Source organism: Sinocyclocheilus grahami, unplaced genomic scaffold (genome assembly GCF_001515645.1).
Source record: "Sinocyclocheilus grahami isolate Dianchi unplaced genomic scaffold, SAMN03320097.WGS_v1.1 scaffold32.1, whole genome shotgun sequence".
Classification (NCBI taxonomy): Eukaryota; Metazoa; Chordata; class Actinopteri; order Cypriniformes; family Cyprinidae; genus Sinocyclocheilus; species Sinocyclocheilus grahami.
Window position 1 is genome coordinate 3849980 of NW_015505211.1, and position 19127 is coordinate 3869106.

General features: G+C 38.9%; 1 protein-coding gene across 1 annotated transcript in view; it reads left to right on the top strand.

The window, feature by feature from the left end:
- Positions 1-19127, top strand: part of LOC107578706 (stAR-related lipid transfer protein 13-like) — a 32282-nt gene that overhangs the window by 12384 nt on the left and 771 nt on the right. The window contains exons 2-6 of the mRNA XM_016264638.1: positions 9202-9273; positions 10435-10516; positions 12341-12404; positions 17314-18644; positions 18832-19002. Coding sequence (XP_016120124.1) covers positions 9202-9273; positions 10435-10516; positions 12341-12404; positions 17314-18644; positions 18832-19002 — 1720 coding nt within the window. The remainder of the gene's footprint in view (positions 1-9201; positions 9274-10434; positions 10517-12340; positions 12405-17313; positions 18645-18831; positions 19003-19127) is intronic.

Consider the following 19127-nt stretch of genomic DNA (forward strand, 5'->3'; position numbering starts at 1 on the left):
TATATATATATATATATATATATATATATATATATATATATATATATATATATATATATATATATAATGCAAGGTTTTTTGACCTTGCATGTATGTAAACCTGTTGTTAGGCACTCCCAAAACCAAATTATAAACCTTTCAAATAGGGGTTCTTTAATAACTTTTTAAATACGGGATTATGATCAGTAGAATGCTAGTTTTATTAAATTGTGAAACTGATATCAACTACTGAATTATAGTATTGTTACAAATGTCACATTGGTCACTGTGCTTAACAAAACCTTCTGCTTCCAGTTTCCACCTTTTCACTTTCAGTACAAGAAAACAACATAGTGTTTTGCAGCATAGTTTCTCAATTACTCTAAAAAGAAAATGCACAGGAAATGTTCTCATTGTTTCCTCCGACTCTCCCTTTTTGACTTTGACTTTAAAGCAGGAATTAAACCAGAACTAAAGGAGCAAGTAGAGGAAGAAGAAAAAAATTGAAGAATATAAAAACCTGAGAGAGTCATTTGTGGGCTGAGGTGACTTCTAAGGACACAGGACCTGTGTTCTTATATAATCAGAGGTCTTGCCTGCTCAATCAAAACAAGAATGCCTTTGATTGTGCCCCGCGCCCCGTGGCATCCAGGCTGTGCGTGGCATCCGTGCCTGCTGCTCTCTCTCATGGCGCACTGCCTGTTGTCACGTCGAGGTGATCAGGAATGCCTGGGTCACGAGGGGCTGCGTGTCCTGACTGCTGGGATTAGATGCCATAGTAGCACTATGCAGTGGCGATGGCTGTGTGTTTGTTTGTGTGACATTTTTTATCAGCACCTCTCTTAGGTTGTTTGTGTTGAGTGTCTGACTTTGGCTGACTCATGTTCTGCATGCTGCTTTGCTTCAGGTTGTGTTGAAGTTTATTGTTTTGGGGACCTTTTGTGTTGGTTCGGTCCTTTGGTTGTTGGTGGGGGACATTAGATATTAGTGGAATGTGTTAATTAAACTCATGACTTCACAGCAGTTCTTTATTCCCATGCCTTGGACTCAGGCCTAACCAGAATCCCCTCTGAGCTTTAGAAGGTCCCAGAGTCTCTTTAATGTTCTTCAAAACAAGCCCAGTGGTTGGGCTTCATTTGACCGCTTCATTAGAAGTCGTTGTTACTACTGATCTGAGAACAGTTTTTTATTTTTAATTAAAAATTTTTTTTTTGGTAATATTGAAAGTGAGCAAGAAGTTGAGGCTAACCAATAGTAAGTATTTATAAAAAAAAGTGTCATGTTTTTAATGTAATGTTTAAAATCAAAATAAAATGTGGATTTTTACCTCTACAACATGCAGAAGTTTTTGAAAGAAGTCTCTTATGCTCACTAAGGCTGTATTTATTTGATCAAAAATAGAGTAAAACAGTAGTTTGTTGTGAAATATTATTACAATTTAAAATAACAGTTTTCTAGGTTAATATATTTTAAAGTGTAATTTATTCCTGTGATGGCAAAGCTGGATTATTATCAGCCATTATTCAGTGTCAAATGATCCTTCAGAAATCATTCTAATATGCTAATTTGCTGCTCGAGAACATTTACATTTACATTTATTCATTTGGCAGATGCTTTTGAGTGACTTAAATTTGAGGAATACAACAAGCAATTTATCATAAGATGGCAATAAACACGAGAAATGCCCGTTATACAAGGTTTCGGTCATCATTCAAAATAGTAAAAAGCTAGGTCAGGAGGATAATAAGAGAACAGAAAAAGGGTGCTTCTTTATTTGTGCATCCTCACTTCCTTTCCTCGCGTCTTAGCTCCACCCCTTCAGGATGCAAAGGAAGGACGCAAGGAAAAGACGCAAAGACGTAGGAGTTGAATCAAGTGAAATGATCTATCCTCGCTCCCTTTAGCGTCACTTCAAAGCGTTGTCAATTATTGATGACTCTGCACCACTGGATTTAGCTTGCACGTCGGGATTCTTGAACATTAGAGATAATTATTTATATTGTAATAGTTTCAACCTCCACAAAGTACCACATTTGTCCATATTTTTTAAATATATATTACCACTTATTAACAATGAAATATTCACAGTTATTAACTGCTTTTTATTTGTTGTATAGTATTACCGTTTGTTTAATTTTCTTTCATTTTCTTGTGCTTTGATATAATTCTGCAACTGTCCTACATTAAAGGGGTCATATGACGTTGCTAAAAAGAACATTATTTTGTGTATTTGGTGTAATGAAATGCGGTTTAAGGTTCAAAAAACACATTATTTTCCACATACTGTACATTATTGTTGCTCCTCTATGCCCCCGCCTTTCTGAAACGCGTCGATTTTTAACAAAACTCATCAGTCTGAAAACCGAGGTGTGCTCTGATTGGCCAGCTATCCAGTGCGTTGTGATTGGCCGAATACCTCAAGCGTGTGACAGAAATGTTACGCCACTTACCATAGTGTGATGCCGTGTCCCAGCGCGACGAGACAAAAACAATAAAACCCATTACAAACAAGGCATTTGTTGCATCCAGTGGGGACATAATTATGGATTATAATGACTTATACGGTCTTTTTACGCGTTGCATTGCGTATCGCCCCGCATAGACATAAAACCATGTCTGCATTTGTGAACGGAGAAACAACAAGCGCTACTCTACACTGCTCAAAACTTTAATTTGAATAGTCAGTGGCAAATGCTTTAAATATGAAAACGTACTCACAGGCTTTGAGTCAGAAGTGCCAGACTGTCCTTGCAAAGTTGGAATTGCCCCACTTTATAGAGCAAAGTTGGAATTGCCCCACTTTATAGAAACAGCCTTACAGACGGCATTGTGGGCTACTCTCCCAGGTTCAGGAAACAGTCCTCTGTAAAATGTGCTGCACACATCTGAATATTTGGGTTGAACTGTTCTGGAACAGTGTTGTAAATCCAACTTAACCACTGATTTCTAGTTGTGTCCTCTTTTGGAAGACCAAACAAAGTAGTTTCGCTTTCACAACGAAACACAGCGTCTCGAAGACATGGCGGCGGCAACAATACTACAGCGAGAATCAAAGTTACGCCTTCTTTCTTTGCGTGAACATTTGGGCGGCGTTATGCAAATCTTCCCGGTAACCCTTTACTTGAAGGGGTGTGCATAAGACTGACATGACACCTTCATAATCATGACATGACACATGTCATGAATATGAAGGAGGTTTTATGCATGTTTATGACAACTGTCATTAAGTGTCATTCGCTCAGTTATGTCATTTTTAATGCAAATATGACATTATTTGACCTAACCCTAACCTAACCCTACCCCTACCCTTACCCCTAACCATAGTCCATTACAAAGACATCTCAAACAATGTCATCTTTGCATTAAAAATTACATAACTGAGCGAATGACACTTAATGACAGTTGTCATAAACATGCATAAAAACCCTTCATATTCATGACATGTGTCATGTCATGATTATGTAGGTGTCATGTCATGATTATGTAGGTGTCATGTCATGATTATGTAGGTGCCATGTCATGATTATGAAGGTGTCATGCCAGTCTTATGCACACCCCTTCAAGTAAAGTGTAACCAAAATATTTAACAAAACTGCTCCTACTCCAACTTACATTCAAATTGCATTAAACTGACTTTAAAAATCAAGTTTTAAAAATCAAATAAATTTTAACTTATAAAAAAAGTTGAAAGTGCTCAACTTATTTTGATGAGTTCAAGTAATGCAAAAACATAAGTTGCCATGACTTACTGATCATATTATTTTTACAGTGTAGAGAAATTACCATAGCAGATGCTAGAGGCTTCCCACATAGCCCATAACAAAGACATCTCAAACAATGTCATCTTTGCATTAAAAATTACATAACTGAGCAAATGACAGTTGTCATAAACATGCATAAAAAAACCTTCATATTCATGACATGTGTCATGTCGTGATTATGAAGGTGTCATGTCATGATTGAAGGTGTCATGTCATGATTATGAAGGTGTCATGTCAGTCTTATGCACACCCCTTCAAGTAAAGTGTAACCATCTTCCCACACAGTGACGTAGACATGTAGGGGCGTGTTTAAACAAGGCGTTTTAGGAGGGTGTGGACGTGTCTTTTAACTTTTATAAAGAATATCTCTTTGGGTTTGAGACTTTAGTCTTTGCAACTTTAGGGATCTTACCTATTCACGAACAGCTTGTAACACTCCAAAGAGAACGGAAAACTTAAAATTGCATCATATGACCCCTTTAAAGTCATTCTCTACTCTCTATTAACCAATATAAGAGGCATTAATTTAAAAATGAAAAGCAATAAGCCATTAAAATCAAGAGGTGTAAATAAATGTAATTAAAACTGTGCTGAAAAGTACACGGTATACATAGAAATGAAAGGCACTGTCAAAACATAACCCACATTTACAATAACTTCATGCTTTTAATACTCACATTTATGTGTTTGTATTTTCTGCCATGGTTACCACTTGGTGCAGATGTGAAGGGGGAGGAGAATTTGAAAACAAGACGTACTTGAAAACAAGGAGAATCTTGAACTTGATAAGAGCCTTGACTGGAAGCCAGTGCAGAGACATGAGAAGCGGTGTGACATGGGCTCTCTTGGGCTCATTGAAAACAAGACGTGCTGCTGCTTTCTGAGTTATTTGCAGAGGTCTGATTGCTCATGTTGGAAGTCCAGCCAGAAGAGTGTTGCAATAGTCCAGCCTAAAAATGACAAGAGCCTGGACGAGAATCTGTGTAGCATGCTCTGTTAGGAAGGGTCTGATCTTCCTGATGTTGTGTAGTGCAAACCTGCATGATCATGCATGCTTTAAAGGTCAGCTGATCATCAAGGATCACCCCAAGATTCCTGACCGAACTCGATGGGATTATCGTTGATGAGCCCTGCCCAGTTGGATGGTAAACTGGTGCTGTACTGATGGGGTGGCTGGGAAGATGAGAAGTTCTGTCTTTGCCAGGCTGAGCTGCAGGTGATGCTCTTTCATCCATGCCGAGATGTCATTCAGGCAGTCTGAGATCAGAGCAAGGACTGTTAGATCATCTGGTTGAAATGAGAGGTAGAGCTGCATAGCTGTCATCAGCATAGCAGTGGTAGGAAAAACCATGTGCCTGAATGATGGGAAACATTTCTTATCAGTGTTGAAAACAGTTGTCCTGCTTTTTTTTGTAACAGTGTAAAAGTCTTTACTATCACTTTTGATTATTCTTACAGAATAAAAGCATTACTTTCTTTGGTGATGTCAGCTGAAAAGAAAAGTAATTTTTGGAGACACAAGATATTATATTTTGATTACATTTTTTCTATAGTGTTTGTTCAATGATTAATTGTTCTAAATATAACAAGAGACATGTATTAAAAAGGTCATTTTGACTTCATGTTGACTTGATTTAATCTATGCAATATGGGATCATCATGATTCACTTTTTTTTCTTCAGTAGATGTTTAAGACCATCAAAAATGCTCATAAAAACTCATGTAATGTCATGTTTTATGCACACTAATGCCCATAATTACACACCATTACACTTTAAATTCCTCCGTCGCTTGCATGGACCTGTTGTTTGATAATCGACTCCTTGTGCGATCCGAAAGCCTAAAGCTTTATTTAACTCTGTCAATGAAATAAACAAACAAACCATTAAAACAGAGCAAACATCCACAGTGGTGACATGGGGGGCTTTTCCTGCCTGTGACAGCATGCTTGGTTGCCCCCACTGAGTGCTGTTTCTTGATAGCAATGTTTGCACTGTAAAAAGGCCTCAGCGTGTCTTTCTCTAATTGCTTCCATGTGTGAGTGTGACTCTGATGGCTAAACATGCTGAACTTGTATTGAACACCCTGTTTTTTGGTGGTAAGGTAACATACGAGGGATAGTATGTGTAACTTTCATTATGCTTTAAATTGTAAAGATGCAATTTTTCTACACCTATATTGTAAGTTGCTGAATAGTAGTTGTTGTGTTACTTTACGTGGGCATTCATATGTTAATTTGCTCAAGGTTGTGACATCATAACTATACTGATTTCTGAATGAGCTGTTTTTCAAATGAGCTATGCGTTGTGATATTTAGCATATGTTTACATAGTATTTACTGTTCAAAGAGCAAGAACAGTCTTATTTTCCATAATGTGTCCCTTTAGTGCATACTTTAGGGGAGCAGAGGAAATGACATTTATATGACACATGAGTGTGCTGTGAAGGGAATTTGTGTCTCTCAGACTTGGACTGGGTGTTTGTCAGTGGTATTATTGTACATCAGTAATTCATACCCCTCAGGGGAGAGCTAATCACTGGGGATTGTGCTGTAGACCAAAGTGTGAGGAATTCCTGTCCCAGTCCAGGAATGGGCCAAACTGTGGGATGACAATGTCAGATCGGAAACAAAAAGAATAAAAAACACCAGAAAGGGATTTAGGCATCAGCATATTGTTCTTCTACAAATGTATTTGATGACACATCCGTACACGTTTCAAAAGAGATTTTGTGCCTAGCTTTTGTTTTCTTTCAATAAATCATGTGTGAAATGGAAGCTAACGGAACAGCTTCTGTCAGTTAATGTTGGCATTATCTGCCAGCTCTACTCAATAACACACATAGACAACATCTTTCATCATCTCAGCTGAATGAAGGAACGCATAGAGAGAGAATGATAGGCTTTCCAGGGGCCCATTTCAATAAGGAGGTTCAACCAACTCTGAGTTGAAACCTGAAATGAGATGGGAAAGTTTTTGGGTTCAGCTGAATTGAGTTCAGTCAACTCGGAGTAGGTTGATTCTGAGTTTAGCGCGTGCACCACGACAATGAAAAGCCATGATCAATGGAGCTCTGAAATTATGATTCACCATGGCAACAGCACCCAACAAAGAGACGTCCACATACTTCCGAGTCAATACGTAACTTTAATTCTTAATCAATGTTAAAATATCAAAGGTAACAACTGGCAGAACGGTAAGTTATTGAACTAATATTCATTTTCATGGTATCCCACAGGCAAAAGAAAAAAGACAAAAAGCAGCTAAACATGAAGTATAAAAACATAATTCAATCAGGTAAAGCTTTAAACATAAAAGGTTCATGAGTGTAGGCTACATGAATTTACAAACATTTGACATATTAAATAAATATCATTCAGTGTCTATTTAAATGTGCAGCTGCTTTTTCCAGTCTAATGCTCTTTTTACATAATTAAATGTTCTCTAATCCAAACTGTTGCATTTCTTAATTACAGTAATGACATTTACGTTTGACTTCTACTCAGCCAACAGCAAGAAGGCTCGCAAAATAATGAACAGATGAAGAGGGCATTGCCACAATATTAAAATCCTACAAGAAAAAGAACAAAAACTGTTGTTTTTGTATTTGTAGGAAATAAAGATGACCAAATAAATTTAACAGCTGTGGTGGTGGTTATGGCATATATCTCGAACTACTCTTCCATCTGGCATCCTTCCATTCCATACAGTAATCAGCTTCATTTTCGATAGGTTTGTGCTCAGGAAACTACACAAAAATTCTCATAAAGAGCGTGAGAGCGAGGCCTTAGTAATGTGCTCTGCATCTGCGATGTTATATAGAAAACTACCGTTTAAAAATGGTACCGCTCAAATAAATATGCATGTGGATATGGCAAAAAGAAAAATCAAAATAAACCTCTCCCGATGTAAATGTAACTCCCTACGAATGAATGCAGCCTCTTTATTTACAGGAACCTGTAAAAATGGCTTTTTTTGGTCACTGTCAGAGTGTCTGCATGATGAAAATAGGTGCAATGATTGAATGTACCTAAATGGTTTTCTTACTTAGTATTTTTGTCTTGTTTCCAGTCAAAATATCTAAAGATTCTTAAATCAAGATGCATTTTCTACACTTCGCTTACACTTTAAAAAGGGGAAGGAGTCCGAAAAAAACTCTGGGTTTACCAAAGAAAACCTGCTGCCGACCAGGTTAGGTTCCCAGAGTAAGTTACCATGGTAACTGACTCAGAGTATAAGTTCCCTCTCAGAAACGGGCTTGACTTACCCTGCTTTCTTTAGAAGTTGGAGCCGTGGCTCCATGTGAGTTGTTGTGTTCTTTCATTCCTCTCTCTTCCAATAATTCCCTGTCTCTCTCCACTATATCTATAAATATTTTTTTGAAGAAAATGTGAGTGGTGTTTGCTCATTGCCTCTATGATGCTAGAATGTTGTGGGTGGTTACCAGGTTGTTTCTATATGATTGCTAAGGTGTACTATGTGTTTTTTTTAAAGGGTTGCAATGCAGTCGCTAAAATATTCTGGGTGGTTGTTAGGGTGTTAAGGGGCTTGCTCAAAAAGGTACAAAGAGAGAGACTGAGGAACAGAATGAAGGCAGGCCTAGAGACTGAGAGGATGAGCGCATCAGCCAGAGGGAGGATGTTCTAGACTAGAGCTCGCGAGTGAGGACAGAGGAATGGGACAGGGCAGAGGAGGAGCAGGCAGCTATCTGAGGCTGCTGTGAACACAACTGGACCATATGCTGACTGAACCAAATTTTGGACTTTTAAAGACCTTGGAGGAAAAAAGATATGCTCAGATCTGAGGGACACACATGTTTCTTCTGCATGATGTAGTGATGGGATCGACCAGTAAGTGTGTAAGAGCCACAGTTAGACTTTTTCTTCACATTAGTTTGAGAATGCTGTATGTATCAAGCGTTATATGTTCAGTGTTGTGTTCAGAGAGAGATTTCTGCAGACTGAGTGGTTTTTGTTCAGCAAATGTGTTATTCAGCACAAGTATGTGGAGAATCCTGTACGAAAAGGGTATATCGGATTGTGCTGAGGTCATTTCCTGGCCTGTCCGCTTTTATGATGGCTTATTTTGAGAGATGCTTTGTTTTTACTTTCTTATTTCATCTCTTGTGGATATTTCTCAATGAAATGTGGTGTAAATGGATCTAGACAAAACAGAAAAAGAGACCAAAAAAACCCACACTCATAAGGAATCCCGTTCTTCATTTTCTTTACTTATCTCAACTTTAATGTCATTTAATACATTATATTGCATATGTGCATTAATTACATTGCAATACATGTAATTCTTATTAATAATAATAATAATCAGTATTTATGTATTTGCTGTTTTTGCTTTATTGAGGCCAATAGCTAATATTTATGAATAAATATGAACATGTGTGTGTGATCAGGTCGAAATTGATTAATAAACTGTTGAAGAATCATGTCATTGTTTGTTTTTAGAAATCGAGGCAAAGGAGGCATGTGACTGGCTGAGGGCGGCGGGATTCCCACAGTATGCCCAACTTTATGAGGGTAAGAAATGGGATTCATATCTATAAACATACACACAGATGTCAAAGAATCGCTCGTTGATTCGGTGGCCTCAACAAATTTCTGCAGTGTGATTGCAGCTGTGAGGTTAAGTGACGGTAAAAAATCAGGAATGCGGTGGGACGAGAGAGAGAACAGTTGACTGTTGCTTTGAGTTTGAGATCACACCTATCCCATCCCACCTCAGCTAAACAGACAGAAGCCAAGCAGTGATCACAAACTGAATTCTTTTTGGTTTTCCGTTTCAGACATATGGAATAAAAAATGCATTTACACAACTGTGTGCTCCATTTGTCAGCACATTTTTTTCCTCCCTCTCTGTATCTTTTCTGGTCATTTTAGGGCCGCGGCGAGCTATTTGCAGGCTAGAGTTTCTATCCAAAGGGAAGGAAGAGGTCATGGGAAAAAGTCTTCATTATCACTGCCGGGAAAATACAGGCCTTTGCCTCAGTCTTCCGCCCAGGCCAGCATAGGGGTCGAGAGGATACTATTCTCTCTGCTTCTCTCTCTCTGTTCCCCTGACTCCTCCTTATGATACTTTACGTCAATGAGTGATAAAATGTCAACAATTCTATATTTAATTCCGTGTAAATTCAGAGCTTGGCTCTCATGAGAGAATCATAAAATGGAAGAAGCTCTGTTTGGCCTTGTGAAGCCATTATGCCATTATGACATAAATAAAGAACTCCCAGATTCCAATGGGAAAACACCTTAGTGCACATCTTTATCTATCTTAATTATTTGTATTTGTTTGAGTCAGATCGAGGGAGTTAGGCGTTAACCTCTGGTTCCGTTTCAGAGCCAGTCTGCTCTGTATAATGTAATCAGTGAAGCAGCATCTGCCAGAGATTACGTTCGATTTATAAGAATTACACCACAGCTGCTGTGGATCTCTGCAGAACCTCTGCAGATGTCTGGACAGATGAACTTAAAGAGTTTTATCCAGTTCTTTGTTTATTAATCACTTTTCATTTTAATTCATGATTTTGATTTGTTTTATATGTCTTTGTATGAAAATAACATTAAATAACATGCACTTGATCCATGAGTGAACTTTTGTGATCACTCACTCTGAATATTTTGGTTACATTACACCTTTTGAACAGGACAGAGAAGTGATCTGCTTTCTGTCTCTGCCTGCAGATTCCCAGTTTCCCATTGAAATATCTGCCGTCAAGAGGGACCATGACTTTCTCGACAAAGACCTTGTGGAGCCTCTTTGCCGGTAAGATTCCAAATATCTAGATTAAGATTATCTCTTAGATTCTTTAGATTCAGAGTCTTGCAGTCTACAGGATGGAACTTGATACACCGTCTTTACTTAAAATGACAGCTGTGAAAATCAAAGGCCTTACTGTCAGTCACTTGTACTCTGATGGCCATGTTGTTTTGTCCATTTATATTGCACAATGCTGAAGAATATGAAAACTTTGACAACATGAAAATGTTTTCCTATTTACTTTTGTATTTAATTTCGCTGGTCCTATTGTGCATCACATTGATGCAATAGCTCTCTCTGCCTCTAAAGTAACACTTCTTTGACAATGGCACATGCATTTTTTGTCATTTGAGAAAAATTAATTAATTTATTTATTTTTGACTACACAACAGAACTTGAGCAAATGAGAGAGAGAGGCTGTTTGTGTATTATTATTATTCTATTTATTTCAGTTTATTCAATTTATTTATTTTCTATCATTAATACTACTATTATTTTTTTGTTAGGCAGTATTTATCTATATTCATAAAATTCATAAAAACTGTGTACACCCTTTTCTCCAAAAATCATTTTATGAGCAAATGTTTATTTTATTTTTATTTTATACAGTTATTTTATTAATTATGATTTATGTGAATGTATATAAATCTATATTGATAAAATCATTAAAAAGTTTTTAAAAATAAATAGTTTTTTTTTCTTTTATGAGCAAATGTGTTTCAGAAACGTCAGCAGTTCTTTTTAAACCCTATTATTGCCCCCCATCCTGCATGCACAAGTACGAGAAAACTCAGTGGTGCTGGCCCAGTGGCGACCCCACCTCTGAAGCTGCCTGACCCATGTCCTCCATAAAGTCTGTCCCCTTCCCGTCGCTTTGATCCCTAATGCAGCCCCCGTGGAGTCCGCTCTGATGTCCCTCTCAAAAGCCTGAGGGAGCATGGGGGGTTTGGAGCTGCCAGTGTAGGCTACTAACAGATGGTTGTGTGTGTTTGTGTGAAACAAGGCCCGGGGTTTGAGGTGTTGAGGGTTTCCAGCAGGTTGTCTCCCTGTCTAATGCCTCTAATGACAGCGTTAGTGAGATCTGACAGCTTTACTGTCAGAGAATACACACACTGCTCTTAAGGACGGTGTCTTCTGGCATGATAATGGTGTTTCATTATCACACCACAGACATGATATTTATGCATATTTATGTGGCCATCTGGGCCCTGGATGTTTAATTAGGGAATCTTGATTGAAAAATTGTGTCGGCAGACAGCTGATTAACCATGCTGATGTCATGACGGAACATTTTAACGCGTCAAAAACAACAGGTCTGGTTTTATAGGTGAAATAATAGCTGGTTTGTGTCTGGAATGGATATAAAGCGAGGGGTCTGCAGTCTCTTGTAGAGTAAAGAAGATGTGTGTGTGTGTAAAAAGGGGTGGAAAAGGGGTGAAGATCAGTCAGATGAGAACGTTAAAGGGCACTGTAGGGTTAGATCAAAGGGGAGGTGGACGAGAAGGTGGATTGCCCACTCTCTCGCTCTCTTTATCCCTGTGTTTTTCCTTCTGCAGTCCCGTCAGAGTCTCATTCATTCATGGCCATGTCTTGAAAGAGATTAGAACCTATGACTGCCAAGCCGTCCCGTCACACTTTCCGTCAGCCAATCAGGACACAGATAGTGAGTTTCTTGAAATCTATACCTGCACGTAGAGAGGCAAACAGAGGTTAGACGAGTGTAGGATCTACAGTGGATTGTCTCTCTCTCTCTCTCTGTGGCTGTATGGTTTCTTTGTGGTGGAGATGAGAGTGAAGGATGCATCAGTGACCGTGTCTTCTCTCTTCCAGTCGACTCAACACTCTGAACAAGTGTGCCTCCATGAAACTGGACGTGAGCCTCCCCAAGAAGAAAGTAAGTGGCTGTTTAATTAGTTCTTTTTTTATTTTCTTCCCTTCAGAACATTTCAATCTTAAAAGGGATTTGGGTGAATCTTATCAAAACTGTTAATATATATATATCAGTGGTTACTTGCATCAGAAAAAAAAAAAAAGTTTTTACATTAACAATGCAATCAGTATTCTGTTTATTAAAGCCATGTATGAATCTCATCAAGTTAGTGTTTTTAAGCATTTTACATTTATTCCAAAATAATAACTCAAGGCAGTAACAATATAAACAATATATTGTATTTGTGAACTAATGATCAGCTATTTTTTTTTATAGTTTAATAGAATTTTTTGGATCATCAGTCATCAAAGCTCAGTAAATATTGGTGGCAGACACAGAGATTTACTTTAAATTTCACCAAGCTGATTACTCACTAAAAACTCCCACACAGGGGATTTAATAATTTTTTTATTTTTTGGCTAATTGACAGGTTTTATAATTTTTTTATATTATTTTATTTTTTTATTTTTCTTCTCTTACTTTTAATTGCTGCAGGACAATAAACAATAATTTGTATTCTATATTATTTTTCCTATATTTTCCTAATGACAATTTTATGATTGATTTCTATACTACAGACACATTGTTTTTGCCATTTTTATCACAGAATAAAGCGGAAAATATATTTTATAGTTTCTAAAGGCTACCGTAATAAATTATATGTCAATTAGCACTGCATTATTTATATGCTTTATTTATGAAGATGACTTGGAAAAACACATATAAACCATATATTGTCGCAGTCGTGTGTTTATTGTCTTAACGTTTCATCAGTCAAAACATTTCTGCTTTTTATTCAGTTTAGTTACAGCGATAGCCGGATTCCTTTGTCCATAGTAGGGCTTTCCTGGCACGTCTTAAGTTATTAATTCTATGAAGCCGTTTTGGACTTTCTGCGTTAGAGCGCCCTCAGGCTTCGAGTATGAATGAAACATAAGAGTGTTTAGCACTCCGTAATGTTCACATTGCTTCATTTTAGATATGAATAAAATGTCAGGTCATGCGTTTTGCATTTAAATCTAGATTTATTCACACTGGCCCCTGAAAACCTCTACGTGAGCACACTTGCCTGAAAAAAGTGGGGGGAAAGAATTTACGTTTTATTAAAAGTGTGGGGGACACACATCCCCTCCCTGCAATTCGACCACTGTATGTGTATATATATATATATATATATACATACATACATACATACATGGGCGACATTAGGGGGGGGGCAAGGGGCTGATGTCGACCCCGCTGCAATTGGAGTGCTTAGCCTAAGCGCTAAATACCCTCACCGTGTTTTTGCAGGGTTGAGCAGTTTAGCCAATCACAGAGATATCTGTTGATTTCTTGAACGCAATGTCCAATCAGAAACGTTTTGTCAGAATTCACTCACCGCTGAAAGCGCCGCAGTTTTTAAATGCAGTTTTGCATGCTCGTGAATCATCTCATGACTAATGCAGACGCGATATAAATAAGAGATTCATTGTGCAGTTTAGAGAGCTTAATTGATTATAATGGAACTTTGTGAGATCGCGATGAATGACGATGAGTGACGCTTTTTAGTGATAAACAGAGCGCGCCTTGCGCACTTTCTAGGGGGTATAATCCATTCAGAATTTGTATGAAACTTTCGTTTTCCAGACACATACACCATGCAAAGTTTCAGGAATGATATCCGCAGATTTATGCGGGATTCACTCTCGAAATAGCAGTGATTGGCACTGAACATAAAATATATGAGAAAGCAGCCTCAGTGATTTAATTCTGGAACCGATCCTGGCCAAACCTCGACAGCGCGCGACCCGAGCGAGATCTAATTCACGGACCAAAAGTGTGTGTAAACTTTATTGAGATTGGGACATATCAACCAGTAATTTAATTTAATTTCCAGTAACGGTCGGTAGAAAGTTCAGCGATGAATGGTATGCGACTTATGACAGAATATAGTCCCACATCTGATGGTTTATTTTTCCTCGCCGTGTCTCGCCATTGGTAACAACGATTCAAAATGGACACATTTCAAGTGAAAACTTCAGTGAACATCAGAAAAGCTGCAAGCAGCGTGCACATTTCTGGTTAAAAATGAAAGGCCATCAACTGACAAACGGGAAGCATTGCCATTCAAGTCAGCAGCATGAGTCAAAGCTCTACAGTTTACTAAACGGTGGCAACCTCTTCAAGTTATTCTTGACTGTTTTGTATTGACTGCTTTGATGCGTTGCAATACGGTAGGGCAATACATTTTTTTCTTGCCCCCCCCCCCCCCCATGCACACACACACACACACACATTTGTAATACATTTGTTTCAGGATTTTTTGATGACTAGAAAATTCAAAAGAACAGCGTTTTTTGGAATATAAATATTTTGTAACATTAGAAATGGCTTTACTGTCATTTGCTGAATAAAAGTATTAATTTATTTTCTTTTTTTCTTTGAGTCTTACTGACCCCAAGCTTTTTAACGGTAATGCACTGTATATATGATGATTTTAAGTTATGATTTTTTTTTTAAGATTTGTAAAACATTTTAAGAGTTTAAGATTTTAAACCGAAAAAGGTGTCATTACCGTATTACATTGTATTTTGAGAACGTTGAATTTTTTTCCACATTAATGAGTATTTTGGAGAGAATGTCCTTCATTGTCATGAAAATTGTCACAATGCAAAAATTCTAATGGTGTCTTTATACAAAACACATTTTCAAATTATGAAAACACATTTCTTCACGAGATTCGCTTATTTAAATGCAAAATAAAATTAAATATCCGATCTATTGAAGAATCTATACAATTATAATGTTTTTACTATTACTGTAATGTCTCTGATTTATAGTGCCTGTGAAATAAAAATCTGTCTTTAGGGTAATTTTGTCTGTCTGGGTTTTTAAAATGGATTATTTGACCTATGAACTGCTTATAACAAAGCAGATTATATAAAAAGTCAGTCATTGGAATTGATGTTGGCTTTCAGCATAGAAGCGTCAGTTTAATCTTCAGTTGAGACTCTCTTACTGTTTACTCTGGGGTCGTATTTCAGCCTAATTATGATTGTAAGCTGTGAATCTCATTCAGTAGGTCATTTCTGACGCTTCTGCTTCTACTGACGTCTCAGGCATGTGAAAGGGGTTTTTGGGTGTTGCTGTCTTGAACACAACCAGACGGTGATTTGATACCTATATATGTTCGAGGCCTCTTGTTTGGATGATATTTGAGAATTCCCCAAACCAGCTTGTATGACATTTTTTAAATACCATGAGCCTCTTTCGACATCATCACACTTACTCTATTTAAACGTATGAGGTCTGTTATATTTTAAATAGGAAACGGGTTGTGAAGGTACACAGGTACAGACACATACAATATTAGGAGTGTCAGAGCCCTTCACAGCTCTTTCTTGTGCTGTGTGAGCACATGTGCCTGGGCTTTACTAACTACAAAACATATTGTTAATATCTGTACAAAGAACCCTTAATATCCCATGGTTTCCATCATTAAGTTAATCACCAAAAAAAAGCCGATTTTCATTTTTATATATTTATATTTAAATATAATAGAGAAAGATAGGTTATTTGTTTTAACAGTGTTCATATACATTTGTGCATTTAAAATATATTTCTTTATGTAGTGTATACACTTTTAATGCAATCAGTTGTCTTTTAAGGAACAAAAATTGGATGCATATTTTTATATTAACTGAAAAAAAATTTTGTTTGCCATGGTGTTGCTAGGTGGTTGCATACTGGCTAGAGGTCTGCACAGGCTAGGGCTGGACAATAATTCAATATCAATATGTATCGCGATATAATTTTTTTCAATAACGGTGATATGATTTTTAAACACATTTCCGATATTTCTATATACATTACCAGTTTCCCATACATTGATTTATTTGTGGCGTTTGACTTCGTTGAATAAACATGAGCACTGCACGTTTCAAAATCATAACACGGCGCGGGTGTTTTATATGAATGTATCTCTGAAGGGAACCGACTGTCTTCAGAATAGTTTAGATGGCATTTTTGTCTGATAAAGTAGCGTTCATGAGCCATGAGTCATGAGTTACAGCCATTACTGGAGAAAACCGCTAGTTCCACCAGGCTTTAAACTGAAGCCCGAACCCGACCCGTACCTGAGATCGTCTGACCCAGCCCGACCCGACCCGAGTGGCACAGTTCAATTTAGAGCCCAAACCCGAACCCGAAATCCGAGTTTTTGAATGGTTGTATACGACAAGACGATAATTCTTCCATCGTGCAAATTATGGTCATTTTCGTCAGTTAAGGCTCGTTAGCATTCGGCCTGCTTTAAATCAGACACAGAGATGCAGTGCGGTAAGATCGCATTTATTTGAATTAATTATATCATTTATTTGAATTAGCGAGAGAGAGAAAGAAAGAGAGAGAGTTGCGTGTGTGAACCTGCATCTGTGAAAAGTTTCCGTGCTGTGTTGTCGTGTGCTATAATGTGTGTGCGTGCGTCTATGAAAGCAGCGTAGCCTACTGCACATAGTTTTAGTTTAGCTATAAACCCGAGCCCGACCCGAAGCTATTCATTAAACATTAACCCGAACCGAAACCCAAAAGTATTTCGGGACCCGTTGGGCTCGGCTCGGGTAGCAGACCTCTATTTCACACACAGAGCTGTGTCTCTCCCTCACCTGCGCTGCTCTGTCGTCGTGCTGCATCATGCCCATGTGGATGGGTGGAGGGCCGCCCATCATGTTCATGGCCTGGGAGTATTTTATCGTCCACTGAGTGAGAATTGTAAGTCAGTTTTAGTTATACTACTAAATAAGGACTATATTCTATATTTCTATATCAGGAACACTGAAACACAAAAAACATGTCAACAAATTGTAATCCTGTGCTTTTTTGGTGCATGCAGAGTGAGGAGTCTGATGAGGAGGACCTGTTGGCCATCAGTAATAGATGGACGTTTGAGTGGAACAGTCGGCGCTGGTCACGTCTGCAAGACATCAATTACCTACTGGGTAGAGCAGAGGAGCAGAGCCCCTCTGAGGTGGGTGAGGGTCTCCGGACCACTGTGAGCAGCGAGAGCTTTCTGACAGATCTCAGCGAGCCAGAGATCTGCTCCCTGCACAGTGAAGACTCTTTGGCTGCCATGCCTGACTCTGCCTCGCTCACCCCACTGCACTTACCCAGAGAGCTGCCTCATTACGGTTCACTACCTGCCAAGAGCAGGCGACGTGGACGCACACGCGCCAAAGACTTCCTGAGGAGGATGGAAACACTGGGTCGGACGTGGGGGCCATCGATGGATCGCTCTGAGCGGCGCTCTTTGGTTATTAGCGGCCCAGTTCTGCAAAGCGAGCCAGAGGCACTAAAGACTCTACAATGTGTTCAGATTTTCAACGGCGGGCCTCTAAATGCTGAAAACATGCCACCAGCTAACAACTGCCCAAATTCGCTGGCCAGCAGTGAGGCTAGCAGCCAGTCTGAGATTAGCGGTAGTGCTGAAAGCACACCGAACATGATGGGACGTGTCTCAAAGTTGTATCCTCCTGGTAAACGTGCAGGCGTCTACCTAGAGGACATCGATGTTCTCACCGGCGCTCCCCAGAGGACGAGACCGGTCGAACGAAGTCGCAAAAATGAGTTCCGCTCCTATGACGAGCTATTGGTGCACATCCCAAAAGATCACAAACCTGGTACCTTCCCTAAAGCGCTGTCAATCGAGAGTCTGACGCCAGCCAGTAAGGAACACGGAAACTGGAAGGTTCTGGATTCAGAGCCGCAGCCATTCAAGTGCAGGAAAGTTGGCAGGAGGGAACTCCGGCCTGCGACACGCTGCTGCCCGCGAGGCAGCAGGATCAGTGTGTACGATAACGTACCTGGCTCACACCTCTACGCGAGCGCGGGGGACTTATTGGACCTTGAAAAGGAGGATATATTCCCACATTTGGATGACATTCTGCAGCATGTAAATGGCCTGCAGCAGATCGTGGACCACTGGTCCAAAAACGTCTTGCCGGAGAGTGAAGGGGAGGGGGATGGCGGCAGGGGGTGGAAGCAGAAGATTATTGACGGCCAGTCTTCCAGTCAAATCACACTGGACTTTGAGGGGACTTCTGTAATCAAAGGGTTGACCACACCGAGCGACGGCAACAAGGACGGGCTTTCTTTAAATGAAACAGACACCTCCAGCACCAGAGAGAGGAGGGACTCAGGGGTGGGGGCTTCCCTGACACGACCACGGTGAGACTTCAGGATTGATATACTGAGAGGCACTCATTTATGAGACTAAAATAAGACTTTCTTCCAAGAAATCACATATACATGTCTTTCTGCTAACTTGAATTTTTATTTATACTTTAGAGAGCATTAAATTATCTTTTCATAATTAGATTTACATGAATATATCATGTTGCTGTTGTATTTCTAGCCGTAGATGGCCCAGCTTCAGGATGTCAAACCTCCTCGGCCAATCAGGAATCTCGCTACAGATATCCAGCCAATCAGTGGGCCAGCTTAGCTTGCTGCAGAAGTTTTCTTTATTGCGTCTCACTGCTATTATGGAGAAATACTCCATGTCCAACAAGCATGGGTGGACTTGGTGAGTTATCTAATATACTGATTTAGTGCTCAAGAAACATTTATTTTTATCAATGTCGAAAACAGTTGTAGAAATGGTGATACGAAAATTTTTTAGGATGATTTGATAAATAGAAGGTTTGAAAG